We start from the raw sequence: 26,862 nt of genomic DNA, 5'->3' as shown, positions 1-26,862 counted from the left end.
AGGAGGAGGAGGACGGACGGACAGGGCCAGCCTGCCGTCCGGCTGCCGCCCGCCGTGGTGTGAGGGGGTTTCTGCGCACCCACAGTCGCCACCGTCCCACCTGGGCTGCCGGAGCCTCCCCCTGGACCCCTGGTGCCCACTGCCACCCTCATCCGGTGTGAGAGCGCTGCTTCCGCTTCGTAAGTGAGGGCCTTGGCCCAGGCCTCTAATGGCCAGCCTCCTTCTGCAGTGCCTCCCTGCAGCCTGGGCCGGCCACTGCCTGCTCCACTTAGTGACCGGTGCCCCCTGCTCTGGGCAGGGAAGGTGCCAGGGGTCTCCCAGACTCACCCTCCCACCATGCTACCCCCTCTTCTTCCCTGGGCTGCCGATGGGAGGAGCCAGGCCTGTGACCACAAGCCCCATGGAGGTCCGCTGGTGTCCTGCTGTCTCTGGCCAAGCATCCACCAGGCTGTGTGGGTCTGAGCCTAGAGGTCTGTGAGTGGGTCTGGAGGGCTCTGGGCCTGTCTTGGGCCTCTGTCCCCCACCTGAGTTTCTGTGTTGTCTCTGTGGTTCTCTCTGAGTCTTGCTGTGTATCCGTGTGTCTGTCTCCGGCGTCCATCTGTCAGCCTGGGTTCTGCGGCCGGGCCAGGTCTAGGTTTCCCTCCCTGGGTGGGTGGATGAGGGGCTGGAACTCCCCAGGCGGTGGGCTGGAACCTGGAACCTGTGGGGGTGGGTGCCTTGGAGCCTGGAGTGCAGAGGAGCCATGGGCTTCCAGCCGGTGAGAGTAGAAACCCTCGGGGAGAGGGGGTTGGAGATAGAGGGAGAAGGGCCTGAGCCCAGCCCCCACCCAACCCGGGCGGCTGGGGCCTGTGTCCAGCTCCAGGTTTCCAGGAGACCTCGGGTGAGCTCTACCTTAGAACAGCCGACTGGGGCACCCCAGCCCATCATCCACCAACCCCCTTCGCTCCTGCAGTCACTGTCTGAGGGCTCCATTGTGGTGGGGAGCTGTTCAGAGGCGGCAGTGACCCCCACCTCCAGCTCGGGCAGATGCTCTTGTTTCTCAGGGGTTTGGGGGTGCGGGGGGTACGATTAACAGGGTCTCTGGCTCTTTCTTCCCTCCTCATCCAAGATTCTTGCATGGAAACCGCAGTACCCCATCTGTAAAGCCAACATTTTCCACTTTATGCTCGGAGAAACTGAGGCTCTCGTTTCAGAGAGGCGAAGTGACTTGCCAGAGCTTGCACAGCTAGTCTGCGGGTTCTGCTCCTTCTGTGGGTGAGCCAGCTGAGTGCGGTCTGCGCGGGGGGTCTCTGGCCACAACTTGCAAGCCGCAGGCCCAGCTCCAACCGAAGCCCGAGGCCTCCAGGCGGGCGGGAGCCCAGATGGAGCCTTTTGGTGGGTTGCGCCGCTGTCAATGCAAAATTGCGGTATTTTCCTGCTTGAAGATCGCAGCTTTTTGGCCTCATGGTCCCCAAACTCTCTCTGACCCCAGGTGCCAGCGGGGGCGGAGGCAGGATGCAAGTAGGCCCCTTCCTTTCGGGTCCGTTTCTCCAACTGAAAAACAGTGGCCCCGCGGATGGTCCCTAGCCCAGAGCAACTGCTTGGCCCATAGGCCCGGGAACCCCTTTGTCCCCAAGGCCGCCCAGCGCTTTCTTCCTCGCCCCACCCCCCGTGAGAGCTCCGAGGGGAGCAGCGGGGCCCTGTCTCCGGGCTCCTCTCCCAGCTCCTGCGCCCGTAGAGGCTTCGGGTCCCCCCAGGCCTCGGACATTTGTAAAATGGGATTTCCACGAGTCCCATTTCCAGCCCAGCGAACTGAGGCTAGCGAGCAGAAGGGGTTCGCCCCAGATCTCCCCAGAGGGGCGCCACTGAGCGCTTCCGCCAGGCCACACGCGTGCTTTGCCCCTACTGCTTGGGTTCATCCTCACGACCCACCCTTAGCGAGGAAGAGCAGTCATCTACCCACTTCACAGATGCGGCAACTGAAGACCCGAGACGGGGAGAGAGCTGCTACAGGCTCGAGTGAGGAGATGTGGCGGGGCCCATGGGAGAATCTGGCTTCCACCCGTGAATCCGAGCCTCGGCCACGGTCGCCACTCGCCCTTACCCACTTCCACGCTGTAGTGCGACCAGCCACCCGCGTGGCATTCGCCACGACCCAGCTGGGTTCACAGACAGGAGCTGCCTCCTCCCACTGCAGGCGGGTGACCCAAGGCCCCCACAGCCCTATACCTGCCCAGATCGCGGGGCACTCGGGCTCCGCAGCTCTCTGGCCGCGCTCGGGGTCCGGGGAGCCGGGCTGCTGCTGGGGGGCCTAGAGGATGAGGGCGAAGACTCGAGCTGGACTGCGGAGAGGGTGCCGGCGCGGGCCGGGCTGGGGGGGAGGACACGACCGGGCCTCCGCCCCCGGATACCGCACGCGCCGATATAGAGGGGCCGGCCCCCGGCCCCGCCGCGGCGGGTTGGCGCAGGGCGCGGTGGCGGCTGAGGGGCCCGGGTCCCAGGTGCGCCTCGGAGCGGCCCCGGCGGCGGTGCGGGGGGGAACAGGGAGGCAGGATGGGGGGCGGGGAGGCGGGAGGGGGGAGCCGAGGCCCCCGCGCCGCCAGCCCTGCGCCCCCGCCTCCCCGCCCCCGGCCCGAGCGGCCGTCATCGCGGGCGGGCGGCGCTGCGCCCGGGTGCGGCTCCTCGCCGGCGGCGGCGGCGCGGCCGAGAAGTGCGGGCTCCGCGCGGGCGGGACGCGGGGCGCTGCTCGCAAGAGCGACCAGGTGGGCGCTGGGCCGACCGCAGCCGCCGTCGCGCCCCCTCTCGCGTCCCGGGCCCTGGCTCCTCGCGCTTCCCTCCTCGGGACTTCGCCTCTCCGCCCTAGGTCGCTCCCTCGCCTCGGGCTCGGCTTCCCGGAGCCCGCCGACCCCCGCCCGAGGTCTCCCCGCCCGACGTCCCGGTGGCAGCGGCGGCTCGGGCTGCGCCTCCCGTTGCCGTCGCTGCTGCGGCTTTGTCTCCCCCGGGGAGGGGGTCCCGGCGGCTCTGCGTTTTCGGGCTCTCGGTCCCGGCGCCGTCGTTTTCCGCCTCCTGCGGCCCGGGCCCCCGTCTGGGTCCGACCCTGCGGGGCCTCGCCTTGGCGCTTGGGCTCCTGCCCCGCGGGTTTCCGCGCGTCCTCTGTCCCCGACCCTCGGGCTGGGCGCTTCCGCCTCCAGGTTTTCTCTCCGTGTTTCTGTAGCTCCCCGGCCTCGTCTCTCCCGGGCTCCTCTCGTCTCGGCGTCTCTGTCTGTCGTCTATCGTTGTGTCTCTGGCTCTGCGTCAGTCTCTCTTGGGTTTTCTCTTCGGGCCTCCGCTGTCTCTCCGAGTCTCTGATCCAGTCCCCCACCCCTCGTTTCTCTCTCTCTCTCTCTCTCTCTGTCTCCCTGTCTCTCTCCATCCCTCCCTGTGCCTCGTCCCCGCCGGGTTCTCTCTAGCTGGGCGTCTCAGTGTCTGTGTCTCTGGCACTCTCGGACTGGCCTCGTGTCTGCGCCCGGCGGCGTCGGTCGTTGTCTCTCGCCAGAGTTTCTTCCCATCTCTGGCTCCCCCGGACTCTGTCTCTGCCTCCTTCGTCTCTGTCGGGTTCCCAGAACACCCGGGCCGGGCGCCCCAGCGCTCCTGGGTCCCCTGGCGTCTTCCCCGCAGCTGAGCCCATCTTCTTTTCTCAGAATCGGGGTTTTGTTCTCAGACAAACGAATCCCAATCGAAGAGCATCGAACCCGAGGGCCCCAGATCGGGCGCGACGGGGTCCGCGCGGGAGGAGCCCCCCGGGCGGGGCGGGAGCGTGGGGCCTGGCGGGGGAAGGCCGGACGCGGGGACTGCACCGGACCCACCCCGGGACGCTGCGCGGGGCGCTCGGTGGGTGCCGGCGGCAGCGCCTGGGCACAGCGAGGGGATTACGCGACGGGCCGGCGACAGCGGCTGGGGCGGCGGCCGCGGGGACCCCAGGCTGCCGGTCTTCGCCGGCCCGCCCTGACCCGCTGTCCCTCCGCAGGCGGACGCCGCGGGCATGGACTATTCGTACGACGAGGACCTGGACGAGCTGTGCCCCGTGTGCGGGGACAAGGTGTCCGGCTACCACTACGGACTGCTCACGTGTGAGAGCTGCAAGGTGAGCGGCGAGCGCGCGGCAGGGGTGCGGCAGACGGGCGCTGCGGGGCCCCGCTGACTCTCAGCTCCCGCAGGGCTTCTTCAAGCGCACGGTGCAGAACAACAAGCACTACACGTGCACCGAGAGCCAGAGCTGCAAGATCGACAAGACGCAGCGCAAGCGCTGTCCCTTCTGCCGCTTCCAGAAGTGCCTGACGGTGGGGATGCGCCTGGAAGGTGCGCGCCGCGCGGGCCTCGACCCCTGACCCCCGACAGCCTGAGGGGGTAGGGGGTGGGGGTGGGAGAGGGGCTGAGGGGATAGTACCATTGGCCTTCGCGAAGGCCCCTCGTGCGACATTAGGGCCCAGTCGCTGCAAGAGAACCGGGCGCTGGCGCTGGGTGGGCCTCGGGCGGGGAAGGGACGCTGGCAAGGCCAGCCTGGGTTGGGCTGAGAAGTATCCAAAAGTGAACCCTATGGAGATGATTCTTTCCCCAGCCCCTGCCAGGGCCCCAGCACAGGGTCGGCAGAGCTCCTCCCTCTGTGAGGAGGTCCCCATCCCCCCAAAATACCCAACCCCAGCCAGCAGAGGCCAAGTCCCAGTGCCCGCACTGTCAGTCAGGCTGGGTGACATTGGGCAAAACCCTTAACCTCTCTAAACAGCAGATTTCCCATCTGAAACATGAGCTTGGCCGGATGGAGCGGCTCATGCCTGTAATTCCAGCATTTGGGAGGCTGAGGCAAGAGGATCACTTGAGCCCAGAAGTTTAAGACCAGCCTGGGCAACATGGAGAAACCTTGTCTCTATAAAATATAAAAAAGTAGCTGGGCGTGGTGGCATGTGCCTGTAGTCCTAGCTACTCAGGAGGCTGAGGTGGGGGGATCACTTGAGCCTGGAAAGTCGAGGCTGCAGTGAGCTATGATCACACCACTCCACTCCAGCCTGGGCGAGAGGGAAACCCTGTCTCAAAAAATAAGTACATAAAAATAAAAAAGAAAGAAAAGAAAAGGCAGAAAGAGAAAGAAAGAAAAGAAAAATGGGCTTAACGGCAGCGCCTTCCTCCAGAGAGTGAGTGTGGGGATCGGTGTAGGCAAGCTGAAGGTGCCTAGGCGTTCATTGCCGCAGGTTAGCTGTCAAGCCCATCACGCTTTCCATTAGGTTCTGCCCACCACCACTGCCCAGCCCCCACACATTCAGCTGCCCATCTGCTTGTCTGTCCGTCCATCCGAAGGGCTCTCTAGTTTATTGGCTCAGCCAGTGAGATTCCTTCCCGTCATGTTCTTAGCCAGGCCCTGAGGGGGCCGGGCAGTGGGGGACAATTGAATTGCCCCCAAGAAACCCAGGCCCCTCTTTGCCTCCCTACCCTCAACCCCAGCTCTCAGCCCAGAGAGGAGGAGGTAAGTTTTGGCAGGAAAGATTTGAGCTTCTGGAGGTGGCCGGTCACTGGACTGTGTGCTGAACACGCAGTGGTTGATTAAGGTCTTGGAACAGTGTAGAAAGCCCCAGGTGGCTCTGAGAGTGGTGGACCACATGCCCTGCCACCTGGAGAAAGGACTCCTGGATGGGAGGGGGACATCCTATCCTGTCCCCAGAGCCCATGCCCCTAGTGCCAGGTCCCAAGGGGCCAGATAGCTGGCTGTTGTGGGCAATAGAAACTCCCGTGCAGCCTGCGAGCAGCACAGCGCTGCCCACCCCAGGGGGCAGGAAGATTGGCCAGGCGGCCCCCCAGCCATCATCCCTGCTGAGCACCACCCCCTCTCTCCTGCTCTTTCGCCTCGCCCAGATCCCAGGGTGGGGCCCTGTCTGAGCAGGGGCGGGGGGCACACTCCAGCTGCAGAGATGTACCTGTTGGGTCTGGCTGATGACACATTCCTCGCCAGGCGGAGGAGCTTCTAGTTGGCAAGAGAGGTCCCCTCCCCCAGCATAGAGCCTTGGCCAGCTCTAAACTTGGCTTCACATTCGCAGCCAGTGAAGGATACTTGAGTCATTTTGAAGCAGGAGCTCAACAGTCAGGCAGTCAGTCAACAAACAGCTGGACCCTGGGGCCAGCGGTGAACAAGGCTGACCAGGGTCCCCTTCCGGTCACCATCTCCCTGCCAGGCCTTGTGCTGGACACCTGAGCCCAGAACTTAGCCCGCAGGAGCACATGGCATGATCCACTCAGCATGATAAGAGTGGGCAAGGACAGGGCACCTGGGGCAAGGACAATAGAGTCCGTTTGCATGAATCCAGGAGTGCTTCCTGGAAGTAGTGACATTGAGGCTGGGTGTTCAGCAAGCACAAGAGAAAAAAAAAAGTTTGAGTCAGAAGGAAAATGAAAGGCAGGGTGGAGGAGGAAGGAGATGTGTCAAACAGAGGAGTGGAGGTGAGTTAGGTGGAGTGGAAGGAGAGGGGTCTTAGCAGGGATTGCCTGAAAAGCTGAGCAGGGCCTTGAATGCCACGCAAAGGAGACTGACTTCCCCTGTGGTCAGTGGGAGCCATGAAAGGGTGTTGAGCAGGGGAGAGAGCAGTCAGATTTGTTTGGAAAGGATCTGTGGTGGGGCAGCATGGAAGGGGGCTTGGAGAGGGTGAGTCTGACCTTCTGCCCCTGCCCACAGCCGTGCGCGCTGACCGTATGAGGGGTGGCCGGAACAAGTTTGGGCCGATGTACAAGCGGGACCGGGCCCTGAAACAGCAGAAGAAGGCACAGATTCGGGCCAATGGCTTCAAGCTGGAGACAGGGCCCCCGATGGGGGTGCCCCCGCCGCCCCCTCCCGCACCGGACTACATGCTGCCTCCCAGCCTGCATGCTCCTGAGCCCAAGGGCCTGGCCACCGGTCCACCTGCTGGGCCACTGGGCGACTTTGGGGCCCCAGCACTGCCCATGGCCGTGCCCGGTGCCCACGGGCCACTGGCTGGCTACCTCTACCCTGCCTTTCCTGGCCGTGCCATCAAGTCTGAGTACCCGGAGCCTTATGCCAGCCCCCAACAGCCTGGGCTGCCGTACGGCTACCCAGAGCCCTTCTCTGGAGGGCCCAACGTGCCTGAGCTTATCCTGCAGCTGCTGCAGCTGGAGCCGGATGAGGACCAGGTGCGGGCCCGCATCTTGGGCTGCCTGCAGGAGCCCACCAAAAGCCGCCCCGACCAGCCGGCGGCCTTCGGCCTCCTGTGCAGAATGGCCGACCAGACCTTCATCTCCATCGTGGACTGGGCACGCAGGTGCATGGTCTTCAAGGAGCTGGAGGTGAGTCTCTCCTCCCGCCCGGCTGGCCCTGCATCATGGTCCTCCCGACTGTCCTTTGGATAGGGCCATCCTTCCCACTGGCTTCAGGCAGTACCTGGGGACCCAGAGGCCACCCTGGGGACATTAAGGAGCATTTCCACTCATCACAGCCTCCTGGGTCCCCACTCCCTCCCTCTCCTTCTCTCCTCCTTGAGCCTCTGCTCAAGGAGCCACTGCTGCTTTGATCTCTGCCTCTGTCTCTTCCTACTGTGTCTCTCCCTTGCATGTTGTCTCTCTGCTTCTTGGTGTCTCTGCAATCCCTTCAGCCTCTGGGGCTCCCTATTCTGGGGCTCTCTCAGTACTCATTTCCCTCATTCTCTGAGACCCTGGGCTACCTCAAAGGACTAGCTGAGTCCTTGGGAGACTGTCTTGCCTCCCCAGGCTTCAGCCTAGTGTTGGGAAGGGGGTCCGGCCCATCCTGTCCTCCCATTCACGGAGGCTGCCAATCCTTGCCAGCCTCCAGTGTCACACACAGATGGGGGCTTAGTGTTTTAGAGTTTGGGGCATTTGTGGGCCATTCTCCTTCCCAGCTAAGGTGAAAGATCCTCCTGCCTCTGCAAATCTTGCGTATGCTGGATGGTCATGTGCATGTGTGTGGGCGTTCAGGAAGCTAGATAGGTAGGTGGGTGGGGGATTCCAGGGTCTGCCACTGATCTTCCCTGGAGAGGCAGCCTTCCTCTATGGCATGGCCTTCTTTCCCCCTGGGTCGAGGTACCTGATGCTACAGTAATCAGGAAAGCAGCAGGAGAAACTGAGGCTAGACATAGGAAAGAACTTCCCAGTCTTCCCACCTAGTGGCTTGAAGAGCCTGAGGCCCCAGAACTGCCCCTCCAGTGCCCTGGCTCTCTGAGACCTCCCTAGAGGCCCCTCCAGCTGACCAAGACCTGCCCCTCCCTGGCCTGGGTTCAGGCACTCTTTCACCCAGGGCTATTGGTGTTTAGCTTTCCCAGGCTGCCCCCCTGGCTGTTCTGGGGCTGGGTGTAAACAGCAGGGCCCGTTGCCCCCCCTGCTGGGGCCACTGCAGCCTTGAGCAGCATTGTCAGTGCTGACGCCACTCGGGCCTGGGCTTCCTCCAGGGGCATGAGGCCGGATGGGCTGGGGGCACTGCCTGCCCTGGCTGGTAGGTGGGGGTGGGTGCTCCGAGCCCTAGGGGCATCGCGGGACTGGGGCCTGGGCCATCTGGGAGTTGAGGATTGATGGTGGTGGCTACTGCTTCCACCGTGGAGCGCCTGTCATGGCTGAGGCCTGGGGATGTACCATGTGTCTGTCACGGGGTGGGTTTCTCACCCCAGCCCCTTCTCAACACTGCCCACCTCTCTGGTCCGACCTACTGGATGAGGCAAAAGGCAGGGTCTTGAATACTCCCACCTGCCTTCTGCTCATGGCTGGAGGCCCTGGTGGGGATGAGGACCCCAAGCACCTTGGGTTGGTTGCTAGCTTCCCTCCAGACTTCCCATGCACCCCCTGTGCAGAGGGGAGGAGGAGCAGGGCATTCCCGGCCTTCCAGAACCCTGGATTGAGGGGCAGGGCACTTCCTCTGGCTGCCTTCCTAGTCTCCCGGGGATTTTCACGCAGGATGGGAAGGGCTTTTGTCCCAGCTTTGCTGAGTGTTTTTTCCTGCTTCTGGCTTCTCCGTGGTCCAAACCTTCCTGCTTCCCCTTCTCAAAGTCTTTGAATTGAGCCCGGGATTATGAGCAGTGGTCACCAGCTTCTCTAAAGGGGCCTTGCAGATAAGTACCAGCCCAGCCCTTAGAGCGCCTCTCGTCAGCCATGTGGAAGTTCTTTTCCACTGGTCCAGTGGACCCTGGGCTGGTGTCTCTTTGCAAAGTCCAGAGGTGAGGAGACAGAAAAGTGGGAGGGGTGTGGGTGACTCCGGCGTCTCTTCTGGCTGATCATTCATTTCCCCACCTCCAGACAGGACACATCTTAGCAGACAGAAGAGGGGGCTCTCTGGCTCTGAGAGTGGAGCAGCCCTTGGGCTGGACACTGGGGACATTAAAATCATCTGGACCCAGGAAGCTGCCAGCCTGGAGGAGAAGTCAGACATGCACTTAGATAATGCCAGTGCGAGGTGCCCAGGGCTCTGAGAGCCACGGAAGGGGCAGAGGGGACCCTGGGGGGAGAGCAAACAGCTCTAACTAAGGAAGTCAGAGAACAGTTCTGTGCCTTTCTAGAAAGTAGAGAAGGTTCAGGGAATTCCAGGCAGTGGGCACAGCAGAGGCTAAGGTCCCGAAATGTGAAGAGGCATCGTGTTCCGGGAGTTCCAATGGGCCTGTGAAGCAGGGCTGGAGAGGTTGGCAGGGCCAGAGCAGAGCCTGGACCAGGAGTGGGTCCTTGGGCAGTGGGTGATGGATGGCTGTGGGGCTGGCTGGGGCTCCAGGTTCTGGGTCAGGGAGGGGCTCCCCTGACAGAGCTCGGGCTCTGAGCAGAGGCCCACTCAGCCCTCTGATGCTGATGACATCTTGCTGCTCGGGAGGAGTCCTGGAGTCTCAGCTGAGCTCTCAGGGGTGCCAGGGGCCCAGTTGTGTCCGATGCTGAGCTCCAAATGCCCTCTTGGGGTCTTCCTCCCCCATCTTCTTTCCCAGCTGGTTTGGGGGTCCCTCCGTCTCCATTTTTCCATCTCACACCAATCCCAGCATGATAGATTCGATAGTAGCACAGAAGTGAATATCAAAGGCTAGAATCAGAGAGGCCTGTTGTCAAGTTCCAGCTTTGTCGCTTACATGCTGTATGATTTTGGGCAAGTGACTTCACTCCTCCGGGCCTCAGTTTCCTCATCTTGAAAATGGGAGGAGTTGAAATAATGTCCACCCCATTGGATTGTTGTAAAGGGTTAGTGAGCCAGGACAGGGGAAGAACTGAGCGCGGGCAGTTTAGGAAGTGGGGTCGCAGCACCCTTCCTCTCTTCCCCTTAGCTACACTGTTTAATCGACGCCTGCAGGCTTATGCAGGCCTTGGCGGGGAGGCAGCAGGGAGAGACACATTGGACCCAAGCTCCTCTGAGCACACGATTGTTCTGGGACCGTCTGAGGGTCACTTTGTCCTGCGCTTATAAAGCAACTTTTTCCCTGTGAGGGGGAAGAAACTCACCTGTACCTGCTGCTTGGTGGGCAGCAGTGCCCAGGGCCCAGGCAGTCAGCCTCTCTGGTCACTTACTGGGAAGGACAGGCTGGGAGGATGCAAGGGAGGACCCGGGGGGACAGCGGGGGCCAGGAGTGCCCAGTGACCCATCTTGACATCCGTTCACCCTCAACATCCAGCTCCGAGGCCCCCACTGACAGCAGATTTAACTGCCCAGATAGACGGTTTCATTTAAGCGGCAGTAACTGTCAGTCCTGGGCTGACAAATGACACCTCGCTGACCACTCTGCCGGCAGAGCGCAGTGGCCAGCCCGTGGTGTGTCAGCCACCAGAGAATTACACAGCCCACCGGCCTTCACAGCCAGACCGATCGGACCCCAGGGGGCTCCAGAGGGGCCCTGCTGGGAGGGAGGTCAGCTTGGCACCCATAAATACCAGGTCTCTGAGGCAGCCTGCAGAGCGTCAAGGCTCCAGGAAGATTTGTGGCGATCCGGCGGGAGGGATGGATGGCTGATGGGTCCAGCAGACAGGCCAGGCTGGTGGGAGACCCAAGGGCTGGGGCTGCAAATGTCATTGTTCCCAGGGCGGCAAGGAGGCCTGAGGGTAGAGGAGCCTTTAGCTTAGGGAGGAAACTTCGGAAAGTGAAAACCAACACTCCCTGGTTAAAGGAACCTCTTAGCCACCTGCTTTCTCATGCAGGGGGGTTGGCAGGTATGGCCCTGTGGTTTTCTTTTAAATAAAAAGAGGTTGTGTGTGTGTGTGTGTGCGTGTGCGCACGTGCGCATTCTCATCTGTGTGGGGAGTGTTTTGGAGTTTGGTGTCTTTATGCATCCATCTGTCCACCCAAGGAAAGCAGTGAGTACAAGACCTGCTTCGCCAAGGGGCAGGTGGGATCCCGTCCGGGCAGCATCCACGTAAGAACCAACAGCAGGTCCACCGATTCCCACACATCCCAATGCGTGTTCTTACGTTTTAACCAAAAAAGAGAGAAATTACATTTCCTGCTTCACAGAACAGGAAATTAGGGTGGAGGATGCATGGCCGGATGGGGGCTCGAATGCAGGGCACGGGGCACCAAAGCCTCAGCGACCATATTGCGGCTCTGTGCCCCTGGCACCCCTATCAGCCTCACTGGGCAGGGCTGCCCCATCCAGGGTCTAAGGTCTGGGTACAGAGCCTGCTCCCAGGGCTGGGCCAGCTGGGTCACCGTGACCCATCTGCTTTTGGCCTGAAGCCTTATCTCCTCATTCTACCCCTTATCGCTCCTCCGCCACCTCCCCACCCCCTTGTGTCTTCGTTCTGGGCGCAAGCGTGTCTGCTCCTGTGGGCCTGCGAGGGGCGGGGGGACAAGCCTGGCCCTGCACCACCACCTGGGTGCCTACGGTGGGCCTGAGTTTTTCTTGCTGCCAGTGTGACCCCTGGACAGGCCCCTCCTTCCCAGGTCTCAGGAGGTTCTCAGGTCCCCAGAAGTCTGGCCGGTAGGAACCTCTGGGCAGAGCCCAGCTGCCTGAAGCCCGAGTGTTACCTCCGGCAAGCCTCTGTTTCCTTATCTGTAATGTGGGCAGAATGTCGGCAGGGCAGGGGTGAGGTGTCCTGTGCCACACTGGGCGCCGTGCCTAGTGATAGGTGCTCTCTGAGCCTTGGCTCCCTCCTGGAAACCGCGGCTCCATGGGGGCTGGCACTTCCGAGGAGAGATACAGAGAGATGGCCGAGTCAGCCCCTGCCCAGGCCTTAGTCTCTCCTGGACCCTCCCAGTCAGGGCTGAGCCTGGGGGCCCACGGCTGATGGTAGGGGCTCTGGGAAGAAAGCTTTGCTGGGAGCTGGAGGGAGCTCTGGACCCAGAGGTGAGGTGTGGATGGAGGGAATGGACACAGACCTCCCTCTTTTCCACCATGTGGGCCCGGAGGTCTGTCTGTGTGCAGTTCCTGACTTCTCCCTCTCCTTTTCTCCCCTTCTGTCTGCCTGAGGACACAGGCCCCAGGGACGCTCCAGGAGAGAAGGGGAACAGAGAGCGGGGTGCTTCTATCTCCTACGAGACAGAGCTGTTCATTAGGCTTGGCCCAGTTCCCCTCTGACTGGGGGCCGCACCTAGGTGGGGAGCAGTCCCTCTGAGCCTCTGGTCCCAGGTAGAGAGTGGTCTCTGTGTGCCTCTGGCCCCAGGTGGGGAGTGGCCCCTCTGAGCCCCTGGCCCCAGGTGGGGAGTGGCCTCTCTGTGTCTCTGGCCCCAGGTGGGGAGTGGTCCCTCTGCTCTCTGTGCTTGTCTTGGGGAGCACCTTGCCAGTCATCAGCCCCTCTGACCACTGCTCTGGGGCCCAGAGAAGAGCTGAACACCAGTTCTGCCTCCCCAGACCTCACAGGTATTGGTGAAGACAGAGGCATTTAACTGATGCCATGAGATGTTGCAGATTCTGCATCCAGAGGGTGGAGAGGGCCTCGAGGAAGGAGAGGGATCAGGTAGAGGATCTGTAGAGGAGGCAAGGAGCCTGTGAGAGACCAGGAGCTCCTGGATGGCAAGGAGGGTGAGTGAGAGGTCCTCTTCCACACCTAGTTGTTAAGAGCGCAAATCTGGAACTAGACAGAGCTGTGTGGCCTCTCTGTTCAGTTTCTTCTCTCTGTCATGCGGGTGGCGACTATACGAAACTCGCAGGGCTGTAGGGCTGCAGTGGAATGACTGTCAGCTGTCGTGGTTTGCATTTGCCATAGGGCACGGCCCAGGAAGGTGCGCCAGAAGTGTCTTTTGGGTCGATGGTGGCCAGCTGGTGAGTGGCACGGGCTGAGAGGGACGGGGCTGTGTCTGCCCAGGCCCATCTGCAGCGCCCAGTGTGCTTCCGAATACCCAGAAGGGCTCGTTTTGTCACAGTGGAGATTGTGGACCGGGAATGCCAGCCGTGGCCCTGGCCTGGCCCTGCCTCTGTGTGATCCCGGGAGAGTCTCTTGCCCTTTCCGGGTGGCAGATTCCTCAGCTGAAAAATAGGGATTGGGGCCAGGGGATCCCTGGCTCTGCTTCTGAGTCCTGCAGAGTCAAAGGACACTCCAAACAGGGGCTGGCCCTGCGCCTGCACCGAGTGTCTCTGGCCGCAGCCTGGGCATTCGGAATCAGCCCCTTGTTGCTGTTCGTTTCTGCTTCATGTGCCAGGCCATTGCTGCCCCCCTGCTCATGCCCTGGGCCTGACCGCAGGCCAGGTGGGACTTCCCTCCTCCTCCTGAGCCTGAGAGCTCTGCGTAGGCCCGGGGGGAAGCCCTTGGTTTCTCCCTCATGGCTCCTGTTTGAGCAGTTGGGGCTGCCAGAGGTGTGACCGACCACAGGCTTTTAAATGTGGACAAGGTTAAAATTAATAATAACCTTGCCAGGCATTTGTAGGAGTCCTTTGCAGAGCACCTCCATGGACATTAGTCACTAGCACGTATGGCGTACCTAACATGTACTGGACTGTCCGCTCAGTACTTTGCCCACTTTACAGATGAGAAAACTGAGGCACAGAAAGGTTACCAGGACTTACGTAAAGTCATACAAAAGACAGAGGTGGGGCCTGAAGCCTGGCCCATTCAACCCCCAAACACCCCTTTGTTAACTGGCCAGACCTCTGTTGCACTTTGATAGCGTAGACATCTGGGTAGATGGGCACAGAGAGGTTAGCTTGCCCAGGCCGCACGCCTAGTTGGGTCTCAGTGGGAGGAGAAGGGGTGAGAGGAAGGTCCCTGGACCCTGGCTGGAGCCCGGCCCCCCGCGTGCCTCTTCCTTCCAGGTGGCCGACCAGATGACGCTGCTGCAGAACTGCTGGAGCGAGCTGCTGGTGTTCGACCACATCTACCGCCAGGTCCAGCACGGCAAGGAGGGCAGCATCCTGCTGGTCACCGGGCAGGAGGTGACCAGTCCTTCGGCCCTGCCCCTGGGCCCCGCCCTGGCCCTGCTGTGCACTTCCAGGATTCAGGGCCCCGGAGAGGAGGACCCAGGCCTCTCGGGGCTGGCTCTGGGCACCCTAATTATCAGCCCTTTCCCCACGTTCATGGAACACCCACTGGCCCAAACCCTCTGTGAGCAGCCCTGGCCCAGGCTTGAGAGGCACCGGCCCCTGGGAGCCCTGTTCTTGGGGAGCAGCTCAGTGGGTGTGGGCATGGTGAGGAGAGGCTCATGGAGGAGGAGGTGATGGTGGCCCTGGGTCTGGAAATAATACACTGGAGTTGGCTGGGGAATGAGGGATGAAGGGGGCAGTCCCCACCTCTACCGCAGGCTCAGAGAGGGTGGAAGTGTGGAGCCCCCGGGCCCTGCTGGTGCCAGTGTGGGGGTGGCATGAGGTGAGAGATGAGGGAGGCTGGACGGTTGCTAGGGCTGGGTTAGCGGGCAAAACCTTGCAGGCCCTAAATCTCGAATGAATGAATGAATGAATGAATGAAAATGAATGAATGGGCAAAGGGCTCCAGAGAGCTCAGAGTTGGAATTTGGGCCCCTTAGAGCAGGGAATGAGGATCTGGGGAGTAGAAAGTCCAGATACAGCAGGGGTCCGGGGAGAGCTTTAGGAGGAGGAGGGACATGGCCAGGTGGTATCTGAGGAGGCAGGCGGAGGGGTCACGATGGGAGGTGGGGGGCCAGGGCGGGGACACGGGGGCACAGCCACGGAGGAGGACTCACCTGGAGAGATGGGCTGTAGGGAAAGAGAGGGAGGGAGGGAGGCAGAGAAGGGGGTTGATGGCTAGGGTCCAGCCTGCTGGCAGGAGCGCCACTCTCAGGTGGGGACACAGGAGGGGCTGTGGGGTCGGTGGGTGCTGTGGGGTGGGGAAGACAGACTCTGCTCCCAGCTCCAGCCCCCCCAGGCCCCTGCTGCTCATCTCCAACTCTCGCCTCGGTGTCACAGGCCATCGGGGCAGGAGGACGGGACAGGCAGCACTGGTCCCAGGGGGGTGTCTTTGGGGCTCCCTGTGAGCGCAGGTGCCTGCAGTCTGCATGAAGTGTGGTGTCGGCAGGCCAGCTGAGTCTCTGTGGCCATGGGAATGCCTGTTTGTGTGTGTGTGTGTGTGTGTGTGTGTGTGTGTCTGCCTGTGTTTTATTGCGCAAAATCTCTACACACATCAGTGTGTGGGTGTCACTGTCTTCCCATCAACCCGTAAATGTGATCACATACATGGGTGTATGTGTTGCTGTGAGTGTGAGCATACAAGGGCGGGTGTGGCCGTGTGCACACGTGTGTGACTTCACTTCATGGAGTGGGCGACCCCATGACTGTGCTCGTGTGTGTGTGTGTGTGTGACTCTGAGCTGAGCTGTGACCCAGCATGTAGGTGTGAACATGCGGGCTCTGGGAAGCCAAGTGGATGTGTCTGTGTGTCCCCACACAGGCCTGCCCTCCCCGACCCCTCCCCTCCCAGCATGTAGAGGGGCGCCCTGAGCTGCTGGGGCTGCTGGGCCTGGTGCTGGGGTTTGTGTGTGAAGGAGGGGTGGACGCGGGCAGAACGTGGGTGCCTCAGCTCCGGGCTTGGCGGGTTGAGGAGAGCTCGGAAGGGTGGGCCCGGCAGCGTCCCCGGGGCTGTGCAGATGTCACTCGTGCCTGGCTCGGGACCAAGGCTGGGCCCTCCTGACGCCAACCCATCTGACCTGCACCTCCAATCCATGCCCTCAGCCCTGCATCCCCCATCAGAGAGCCACCTGCCCAGACCCACGTCCTCTGACTGTCCCCCACCCCGTGCCCTCTGCCCCCAGGTGGAGCTGACCACAGTGGCCGCCCAGGCGGGCTCGCTGCTGCACAGCCTGGTGTTGCGGGCGCAGGAGCTGGTGCTGCAGCTGCTTGCACTGCAGCTGGACCGGCAGGAGTTTGTCTGCCTCAAGTTCATCATCCTCTTCAGCCTGGGTGAGTGCAGCTCCAGTGACAGAGAGGTGGAGACAGCCAGAGGTGGGCGGGTGGGAGGGTGGGTGAGGCTGGAGAGGTAGCCCTGCTGTGGCCAGAGTGGCCACAAAGGAGCCTCGGGGAGAAAGGACCCCTCCCTTACTCATTCAGTGAACAAAGGTCTGAGGGCCCCCGGCCAGGGCCTGGCTCTTAAATGGGGGCTGCTCCCCCTCTGGTGGCCCATGTGACTTTAGGATTTTTATTCCAGGCTCCCATCCTGGGGTCCCTGTTTTCTCTAATCCCTGGATCTAGGGGGCCCCAATTTTGACTGTACCTCCTGGGGGCCTGGACCCCTTTGCTCATGCACACGTGCATCCATTCATTCACTCTACAAACAGGCACCGAGAAATTGCACTGGAGAAGGCACTGGGAATACCGCTGTGAGCAAAAACCCCCCAAGCCCAGCCCTTGTGGTACTGACCTTCTCTAGGGGAGACAGATCATGAGCATAATATGATTAGTAAGACGTAGGTTCCTAACACGATTAGGCAGGCATAGCCAGGAAGGTTGTGACCAGTGCTAAGGAGGAACAGAAAGCAGAGGAGAGGCAGAGAGCAGGCCTGGCCCAGCCCAGCCCGGCCACCCACCTCACTCCCCAAGCACCCGGGGGGTCTCCCTCCCGTTGCCCTCCTGACCCCAACCCTGCCTGGGCCACTCCAGTCTGCACCCTCACTCCCTGGAAAGCCATCACAAATGCCCTCCCCATGCCCAGAGATGCTGAGGACATAGCTATCCCTTGCCAATCGTGAAAAGACCTACAGCCTGGGTGGTTAGGGCTGAGACAGAGAGATGGGTGTGGCTTAGGGAACCCTGGGTGGGGAGCAGAGCTCTTTCTGGAAGGCTTCCTGGAAGAGGGGCATCTGAGCAGGGTTTTGGAGGATGAGTAGGAGTTTTCTGGGGGAATGAATTATTTTGCAGTGATGCAGATGGGATGGAATAGAGATGAGTGAGTGCTTCATCACCTGGAGAGGGGGCAGGATTAAGGTATTGTCTTGGTGGCTGGCATTATAGTCACAGTCTGGGAGGGGCGTGCCTGCCAGAGAGAGGGAGGATGGGGAGTGAGGAGTGCTGTGGAGGCAGAGGGGATTAACGAAAAGTGGGAAGCCCAGTGCTTGGGTGGGATTGGTGATATCCTCCATGCCATGTGGCTGGGTGCAGTGGGCTGGGTCTCCCGATTCTGGCAGAACAGGCTGGTAACTGGAGGGCTTATCTGCAAGGCCACCTTAAGCCACCTCTCAGGACACCAGCCGGGGCTCTGCAGGGGTCAGCAGGGGACAGCCATTGGGGTGGGGGGCGGGTAGGATCTTGGGCAGCCAGTTAGGAGCTGCGGCCTGAAATCCTTACAGGAGCCTCAGGGACCCAGGCCCGGTTGGCTGCAGCTGGGGAAGCTCCCTCCTACCTCTGCCCGCAGCGGCGCCTTCCCCGCAGCCTGCCAGGCTCAGCAGACTGGCGCAGGATAGAGTCACAGACGTGCGTGGTGGGGGTCTGTGTGGTTGGGGCGTGGAGCCCGCAGGAATTATGTGAACGTCTGTCTCTGCATGCGTGCGTGCTGGCATGTGCAAACGACGAACTTTCATATGCTTGTGGTTTCTTAAGTGTTAGCCTGTGTGAAGAGTTTGTGTGTGACTGGGGACGGACCGGGAGATCTGGGAACATGAGGAATTTGTGGGGAAGTGTGGTGCTTGGAGGCACCTAGAATTGGAGTGTGTGTCCGCGGGAGTCCAGGTGGTTTGTAAGGTGAGAGTTCTTGACCTGGCTGCCATCACAAGGCCACTGGGAGGGCCTTAAGGAGGGGTGGGTGGAGGGTGGGCTATCAGCCAGCAGGCTCCTTTGCCAGGACTCTGTCTGTCCTTGGGTGTCCCCTGAAGGGCAGGGACATTGTCTTGGCCCCCAGCCCCTCTTCCCACCAAAGCCCTGTGCATAGCTCTGGCGGCTGCTGGGGGTGAATCCAGGACTTCTCCTTCTCTGGGGCTTAAGGAAGATGGCAGAGCTGAGCCCTCTTCTCTTGGGTCCAGGTGTGGGCGTGCTCAAAACTGGAAGTGCCCCACCCTCATGTCATGCTGGTCATCAGCCTTTTTTTCCAGATGCAGCAGCTGAGGCCTGAGAGGTGGGAGAGGCTCCAGTGCTGGGCTGGAACAGGCTGAGTTGAGGGGAGAAGGGTGCGTGTGTGCGCACTCCTGCTGTGTGTGTGACAGAAGCAAGGTGGCACAGCGCTTAGGAAAGGGAACTAGGTAGGGATGTGGAGTGGATTCTAAATCTGGTCTCTGGTCTCTTTCTGGCTGTGTGCCCTTGGGCAAGTCACTCCCCTCTCTGAGCTTCTATTTCCCCCATCTGTAGAGTGACCCTCCTAGTAATCCCTAACTTGTTACAAGGATTAAATAAGAGAATATCCCAAAGTGCCCAGTGCTTGGCTGACCCCTGGGAAGTGTGTGTCGGAATTGTTTTAATCATAATCACCATTATTAAGTTAATGTGCATATGCATAAGTGAAAGAATGAAGTGAATGAATGAAGCAGCTCACAGTCTCCATCTTTATCATTGTGTCTGGCACAGTGCCTTATCCTTGGGCACAGGAACATGGGTCTGGCTGATGTGGGTGGGTGAGCCCTGAGCCCAGCAGGCCAGGAACCTGGTGAGGTTGGGGGTACCAGAGGAGGAACAGGAGGAGATTCCAGGACCCCAGCTGATGGCAAGCAGTGAGAGAGGGATGTAGGGGGCTGCAGAGGCCTTTGGCTGGCCAGTTCCAGGTTGGGAGAGGAACCCCATCAGTTCAGTGTGATCAGGGTTGGGTCAGACGGGAGAAACCAGCACCACCTGGCTATCAGGGAAGGCTTCTGGGGGGTGGGGGCTCTGAGCTGGGCCTAGCAGTATGAATAGGAGCATTCTGGGTGAAAAAAAAAAAAAAAACAAGCAGCATTAATAGCTTTCCAGACTCAAGGAACAGCTTGTGCAAAGTTCTGGGGAATCCTGAAAGTTCTGTGTGGCTGTAGGGGTGGGGACGGGGTGGGGAGGAGGCTGGCGAGGGGACAGGAGCTGAGCTGTGCAAAGCCTTGAATGCCGGGGCCTGGTACCTTGAACTTTCCCTTAAGCAGGCAGTAACATGATGAAATTCGCATTTTATCAAGACCCTTCTAAGTGCAGCATGGGAAAAGGATGGCAGGCAGGCAGCCCAGAGCCCTGGCAGAGGCTAGACCTGGGGCTGGGCTGGAGCAGACTCCAGGGTCTGGAGCAGAGGTCTCCTCTCCTGATCCCACCCAGACCACCAGAGCTGGGGCTCCAGGGAAACTGGGACCCGGAGAGGGACCGCCACTTGCCAGCAGACCTCCAGCTGGCGCGCAGGGCGTCCCCCTCGGGGGCGGCTCCGCCCTGGGCCGGACAGCCTGGCCGCGAGTGCTTGTGCTCCCCCACCTGCCCCACCGCCCTGCGGCTCACTCAGCGCCTCCTTCGCGCCTGCCTCCTCATAAGGGTGCCATTTGGTGTCTAAATAGCCGTCTCGGGAGGGCGCGGAGGCAGGTAAGGAGGTTTAATTAAAATTAGTGCCTCTCTCCTGGCAATCACGGTATTTATGAAGATGGGCCCGGCTGGCATTGTTCTGCCGAGGACTTAATCGAAGCTTAATGGATTGACCTAACATTCGATTTCCTGACTTCCATTGAGGCGGCGGCAGCAGCATTCCCTTAAGCGTTTGCAATTTACCCACTGCTCCGCGCCAACAAAAGGCGGCCTGAATAGCAGCCCCACTCGAGGGGCCATTGTGCGCGGGGGCGCCTGCCTGAGTTACCGCTATTGGGACAACATTCTTTATGCCTCGCTGGAATGAAAGGATTATTCAAATATTCAATTAAACCATGAAAAGGGGGCTTTTCTGAGAACCTGGGGGCCCCCAGCTCTGCAGAGCTAGCGGGCTGCTCTCCGAGGTGGGGGCTCCATCTCCCAGCTCCCTCCCACCTCCACCTCCGCGAGTGCCGGGAGCTGAGCGGGCTTGGGGGGCGCAGGCTCCTCTCCAACATGCCGGTCTCCAACCTTCGGGCGCCCAGGGCCCAGAGCTGGGCATGCAGATGAGAGCCAGCTCCTTGCCACCCTGTGAGGCAGAGATGAATTTTCCCCTGTTGTGCAGATGACAGGAAACTGCAGCTCAGAGAGGGGAAGTGACTTGCCCAAGGTCACCCAGCTGATTGTAAAGCCGGGATCTGAACCCCTGACACATGAAGGGGGCGTCTCCAGGTTTGTTTGACCCCGCTCCCGTGTCTGCTGGAAGAACGGTGTGGTGTTCTGTGGGTTGCTGGCACCGTCACGTGTGTTATCCGCTGGAATCTTCACAATGATCTCTTTAGAGACTGGGGGTTCAGGGAGGCTTGGGGAAGGGGAGTGACTTGTACAAGGTCTCCAGGTGAGGAGGAAGTCAAGTCTAGAGTCCAGAGTAGCCTCTCTGGGGGAATCCTAGGACCCCAGGGGTGGGGGATCTCGGACAGAACTCATGGATGGCATGGGACATAAAGTTATGTCCAATCCCACAGGAACATGCATCCCAGTTTGACCCAGCTCCTGGGCAGGGGGCCCCAGTCCTGCTTGCCTATCATGGGAGACTTGGGCTTTGGTGTCAGAGAGACTTGGGTTTGAATCCAGGCTCTGGCACCTTGTGTGTCTTGAGGGGGCCCTGGTTCCCTGAGCCCTGGGGATGCACTGCCCTGCCTGTCTGGATGTCTGCTGAGATGAACCGAGCTGGGTGCAAGGTGCCTGGGGGGTGCCCAGGAAACTGGGTCTGGGCTTCTGGACTGTAGCCGCTGAGGCTCCGTTAGCGACTGTGCTTCCCTCCCCCCGGCCCTGTGGCTGACCTCTGGGGGCAGTCGGGGGCTTCCAACCTGCTGAGAGCTGGGAAGCCATAGAACTGCTGGGGGTGGGGGCGTCCCTGAAACCTGTCCTCCTTCTGCACCCACCCCCGCACCCCCGCTTCGGTGTCCCAGGCGCAGTGCTGCTGAGAACAGTAAATCCCGGTAAAGCCAAGGCCCTGGTCTTCCCCAGCCCCCTCCCGCCCCTGCCCCTACTGCGGTATCCTGGCCGGTCCTCCCCACTCCAGCTGCTTCCTCCAGGACCCTTTACTGATGTGTGGCCTTGAGCTGGTCCCTGTCCCCCTCCGGACCCCCATTATTAATTGTCAGAAGAGAATGTCAGGAGACTTGCTCAGCCCAGGATGGTGGGGAGTGAAGGCAGATGGGACAGGGACGGGGCCAGCAGGAGCTCAGCTAGGTGACATGACTTCCCATGACCTTTGAATATGTCTGGGGCAGCCCAGGCTAGGGAGTAGGGCTGTTCCATACAGTTGGGCAGGTCATTCACTGCATAAGAGCACCTGGGCCAGGAGGCGTTGGGATGGATGTAGCAGTATCTCTCTGGACAAGGGGGAACTTCCATGTAATCGGCATAAAGGTGCCTTCAGGGTTAGTGGTGACCCTGGGGAAGTGAGGAAGAAAGTGCTCCTGGCTCGCTTCAGAAGGGAGGGTGAGGAGCCCGGGCTGGGCTGGGAGGATGGAGGCCAGGTCCTGCCGTCAACCCCCGGGCCCAGCTCGGGTTTCCCTAAATCCGACTTTGGACAACACAGGCCTCAGCAGGCGCGCTGGGGGCGGCCAGGGATCAGGGTTGCCAGGAGCGTGGCGCTCTCCTGGTGCAGCGGGTGTTAAGGGGGATTAGGGGGCCAGGGCTGCACATGCTGCCTCTGGACGCCCCCGCAGCTGCAGGGCTGGGGGTGATGGGGTGGAGGAGAAGTGGGTGGATGACCATTTTCTGAGCCACTGGTCACCCCATCCCAGGCAAGGCCAGGCTAGAATTTGAGGCCTGGGGACAGATTCTGTGGGTTCCTGCTGACCCTGTGCCCCCAGGCTGGGCACCTCCTAGAAATGCTGCCCAGGAGCTGAAAGAGGCCTGCAAGCTGTGACAGGAACTTGGGTGACAAGAAACTGACCCTGGCTGTCCCCCTCCAGGGAGGAGGAAGGCTGGTCAAGTCAGGGCGGGGCAGGTAGCATTGCACCTCAGCAGCGGCTGGGATTCGAATCTACGTCTGTCTCACTCCAAAGACATTTTACTTTCTGTCTCTTCACTGCACCTCGGGTGTGGTGGACACATCAGTTGCACTCCTCTGTTCAATCACTGGTGCACGCAGAGCCAAACCCCCTCCACCCCTCCCCAAAGGGAGCCCTTCCTTGATGTTTAATGCGGGTCGTCCTGTTTGCCCCTGTCTTCCCATGGCACGTCTGCTTTGTGTACAAGCTTTATTTATTTATTTATTTATTTATTTATTTATTTATTTATTTATTTAGAGACAGAGTCTTGCTCTGTTGCCCAGGCTGGAATGCAGTGGTGCAATCTCGGCTCACAGCAACCGCCACCTCCCGGGTTCACCTGATTCACCAGCCTCAACCTCCCAAGTAGCCGGGATTACAGGTGTGCACCACCATGCCTCGGTAATTTTTTTTGTATTTTTAGTAGAGATGGGGTTTCACCATGTTGGCCAGGCTGTTCTCGAACTCCTGACCTCAAGTGACCCACCTACCTTGGCCTCCCAAACTACTAGGATGACAGGTGTGAGCCACTACGCCCGGCCAACAAGCATTTCTAGTTTATGTACATGGCTGAGCCTTATCGATCTCATCCTGACCTCCCTTCTGTGATTTTTGTTTTCCGCTCAGTCCCAGGCTTTGCCCTGCATTGTGTGGGCTCCCTGACTTCTGCCTATTGCACACGACTCCTTGGGGTGCGGTCACCACATGGCCATCCAGGCCCCCTCCTTGCCACCATGAGCAGAGATGGCCCCTGACTCATGAGCTTTGGCTTAGGATTTTTTGACTTTATGGTGGTGTAGAAGTTGAAAAACATGCATTCCGCAGAAAGCGTGCCTGGAGTACCCATGTAACCCTTCTGTTTTGCGTTTTCAGCATGGTGTTCAGTAAACCCCATGAGACGTTCAACGCTTTATTGTAAAATAGGCTTGCGTCAGGTGATTTTGCCAACTGTAGGATAATGTGGTCTGAGCACATTTTAGGTAGGCCAGGCTGTGATGTGCAGCAGGTCAGGCACAGTAAATGCCTTCTGACTTCCGATATTTTCAGCTTGCGATAGGTTAGTCAGGATGTCAGCGCATCTGCACTCCTGCAGTGAATGTGCGTGTTCCCCCATGGCCCCATGAGAGTCCTTCCTGGGGGTACTGGAGCCTGTCTGTTGGTCATAGGGGAGACTAAAAGCACATGCCAGCTGTCCTCTAGAATGGGGCCACCAGTCCTCCTGCGTTGCAGCATGAGATGGGATACTCCCACCCACAGTGCGCCTCTGTGGGCGTGGTGCTGATGGGGTGACAGTGGTGATGGTGGCAGAGTGGGGATGCGGATGGCAACGGTCATGGAGATGAGGCATCAGTGATGATGGAGACAAGATGGCTTTGATCGTGCCAGGGGGATGGTGTTGGTTATGGCAGCAATGGTTGGCCATGACGGCGGTGAGAGCAGCTCCCATTGTGATGGCATTATTGTGGTGCCATCTAACCCAACCCACCGAGCTTCTCACGTGCCAGACACTGTTCTTCAGAGCACTTTCCACACAGCGCCTCCCTAAATTCTCAGGACAAGGTTGTGAAGTTGGTACTGTCATCACACCCATTTTACAGATGGGGGACCGAGAGGTTCAATAACTGCCCAGGGATCCTCCCCGAGGGAGGCTGGTGATGGGCTTCATGACTCTTGTTCATTGCGACCACTGTGGTGATGATGATGGCAGTGATGATGGTGACAGGTGACTGTGGTTGGGTGGTTGATGGTGGCGGTGGCCACGTTCATGAAAAACACAGGCATGTGGGTATTGGTGACGATGGTGGTGTTTGTCAACCAGGGTGACAACAATGGTGATGGCGGCGACACGGTGCCAACGGGGAGACCATGTTGCATGGTTGATGGCAGCAATGCCCATGTCTTTGATGGTCATAGAGAAGGTGGTATTGGTGATGCTGGTGACGGTGTTGGCCCAGCCCTGATGGGCATGGATGGTGACGCGATGGTGACCGAGAACCTCCCTTTGCAGATTTGAAGTTCCTGAATAACCACATCCTGGTGAAAGACGCTCAGGAGAAGGCCAACGCCGCCCTGCTTGACTACACCCTGTGCCACTACCCGCACTGCGGGGACAAATTCCAGCAGCTGCTGCTGTGCCTGGTGGAGGTGCGGGCCCTGAGCATGCAGGCCAAGGAGTACCTGTACCACAAGCACCTGGGCAACGAGATGCCCCGCAACAACCTGCTCATCGAAATGCTGCAAGCCAAGCAGACTTGAGCCTGGGCCGGGGACGGGGCCGGGACTGGGGGCGGGGCTGGGGGCGGGGCCGGGGCGGGGCCGCAGCCACACCGCTGGCTCCGCATGGTTCATTTTCTGATGCCCACCGAGGAGCCCCAGCCCCGTCCCAGAGGCCGCTGCCCCTGAGTTCTGACACTGTGTGTTTGGGAAGGTGGGTGAGGCTGGGCAGGGCCTGGCGGAGGTGGAGTGGCCACTGGCACTTCCCTGCTGCTTGGAGTGCCCCAAGGAGGTGGCTGTTAACCACCCGCCCCGCCCCCGCCCTGCTCCCAGCTCTCTCTCCTGGAGTCTGAAGCCTGCAGGTCCGGGGAGGAGGTTCGGGATTCCCTGGTGGGCCTCGACGTCCCTTGGATCAGAGGTCATCCCTTCCTCCTCTCCTGGAAACAGACAGGGAGAAGTTGAGCAGGTATCAACTCGGGGAGGAGAGAGGGTCTCCAGTGTTCCCCCCACAGAGACCAGGAGGGAGATCCTCTGTTTTGTAAACTAAGGATAACCGAGTTTGCTAAATTGAGAGGGGCTATTGGGCCCTAGAGGACACTAGGAGACTGGTTAGGACAAAAAGACCTTCTCCCTAGCCCTTCTACCCCACCTGACCTCTGCAAGAGGGGGCATTGATACATCATCGGGAAAAAACTTTGCTCCAGGCATCACTGATTCCCTCTCCCACCCGAGGAGAACGTTTGGTACAATCGACATCCTAGCCCCACCCAGAGGTGGCCCTCCCAGGCTGGTATTTATCTGCAAGGTTGTAGTCAAGAGGTTTTTCTCCCCCCCTTTTTTTTAAGCTTCTAGACACTCCTTGAAATGTGTGTGTGATGGGGGGAAGGGGACAGATTTGAGGACTGAAGCTGGGGCTTGGGGATCGCCACTAAGTACAGCTGATGGTTTCTCCCCGGACACTCGCCTACCAAGTACCCTTGGGGTGGTGCTGGGTCATTACTTCTGAGCCCCAGCCCCAATCCAGAGAAGCGCTGTTGCCCGCCCTCCACCCACTAGGTGAACAGCAGAACGCCCTGTTGGGGGTTTCAGGTCTCTGTGGGTGGGAATGCAAGTGAACTTGGGAGGGGGCACGGGCCTGTAGATCAGAGATAGCGCTGTTGATCCCCTCTCTGTGGCTCCAACCCGTTGGGTCCCTTGCTGCAAACCCATGAAGCTGGCCCTCAGCTCCCTGGCCCCCTGTCCTAGGTCATGAAGGACACTCTGCATGGCGAAGCACCAGGGAGAGACCTCGGCTGTCTCCTGTCCCCGGCTGGGTGCCTGCTGTCCGTCCCGCTTTCATGTTACTGTTGCAGCTTGTGCTGAGCCTGCCCAGTTGGAGGAGACTGGACACCCCTGCCTCCTGCCTCCTGCCTCCCGCCACCCTGTCTCAGTACCCCTCCCCCCCACCCCCTGAAACGTGTGCCCCTGCCAAGGCCGGAGACCCACAGCCCTGAAACGAGAAGTGCCCTTAAGGATCGCCCCAGCCCCCGCAGCCCTGGAATAAATTTCGCAATTAGTTTCCAGCTACCTTTGCCTGTGTACGTTCTGGGGCCAAAGCAGAACGGCCCGGGTGGATTCCGGGTGGTCTCGGTTGGGGCAGTGCTCTGACTTGGATGGAGGTGGCACGCATACCCTCTTTGCTTCAAAACTCTGAGGAGGCAGGTGGGTGGCGGGGCCGGGTGGGGGGACACCAGGCACTGTTGGGATTTGGGACCCACCTCATCCCTGGGACCCTGAGGCACTGGGAGGCCCAGGGGATGCTGTAGCCTCTCTGCCTGTTGCATGCTGGCCATGCCAGCTCAGCCCCCATCTTGGGGCAGAAGGAGCAGCCATTTAAGGGGCACCTACTGTGTGCCACCCTCATCTCACTGTCCCCGCAGCAGCCCTGTGAGGCAGGGGTTATACTCTAGGAGGGGAAGGCACTTGCCAAGGGCCCATGAGCCACAGACCTGGGAGACCAGACCCCTCAGAGCCCTGCCCTTTCCTGTCTGCCCCACCAAGTCCCTCACAGGTTCCTCCCCAGCCCCACGTGGTGGCGGCAGTGAGCACCGCTGCCATCTGAGGCTTCCTCCACTCCAGGCCCCCTGCCTAGTGCTTCCCGCCTCATCTGGTCACACTGCTCTTTGAAGCCACTTCTGTAGGTTACAGATGAGGAAACTGAGGCACAGAGGGCCCAAGCAGCTTGCCCAAGGTCACACAGCTAAAAGCGGCACAGCCATGGTACAAAGCTCCATCGTCCTGATCCACTTTGAC

The 26,862-nt window shown here is 60.2% G+C and overlaps 1 protein-coding gene across 2 annotated transcripts; it reads left to right on the top strand.

Annotated features, from left to right (window-relative positions):
- Positions 1 to 26,132, top strand: NR5A1 (nuclear receptor subfamily 5 group A member 1). Of its 2 annotated transcripts, none has more exons than XM_004048593.5 (7): positions 1 to 179; positions 3,986 to 4,102; positions 4,176 to 4,317; positions 6,677 to 7,302; positions 14,169 to 14,288; positions 16,117 to 16,264; positions 24,365 to 26,132. In XM_004048593.5, the coding sequence occupies exons 2-7, from the start codon at positions 4,001 to 4,003 to the stop codon at positions 24,610 to 24,612; spliced, it is 1,386 nt and encodes a 461-aa protein (XP_004048641.1). In that variant the 5' UTR covers positions 1 to 179; positions 3,986 to 4,000; the 3' UTR covers positions 24,613 to 26,132. The 2 variants fall into 2 exon arrangements, with proteins under 2 accessions (XP_004048641.1, XP_055207861.1); XM_055351886.2 differs by lacking the exon at positions 1 to 179 and adding an exon at positions 204 to 470.
- Positions 26,133 to 26,862: the final 730 nt, after the last annotated feature.

This window comes from Gorilla gorilla, chromosome 13 (genome assembly GCF_029281585.2).
Source record: "Gorilla gorilla gorilla isolate KB3781 chromosome 13, NHGRI_mGorGor1-v2.1_pri, whole genome shotgun sequence".
NCBI classification, from domain to species: domain Eukaryota; kingdom Metazoa; phylum Chordata; class Mammalia; order Primates; family Hominidae; genus Gorilla; species Gorilla gorilla.
The sequence above is the reverse complement of the archived record's forward strand: the minus strand, read 5'-3'. Positions and strand labels throughout refer to the sequence as shown.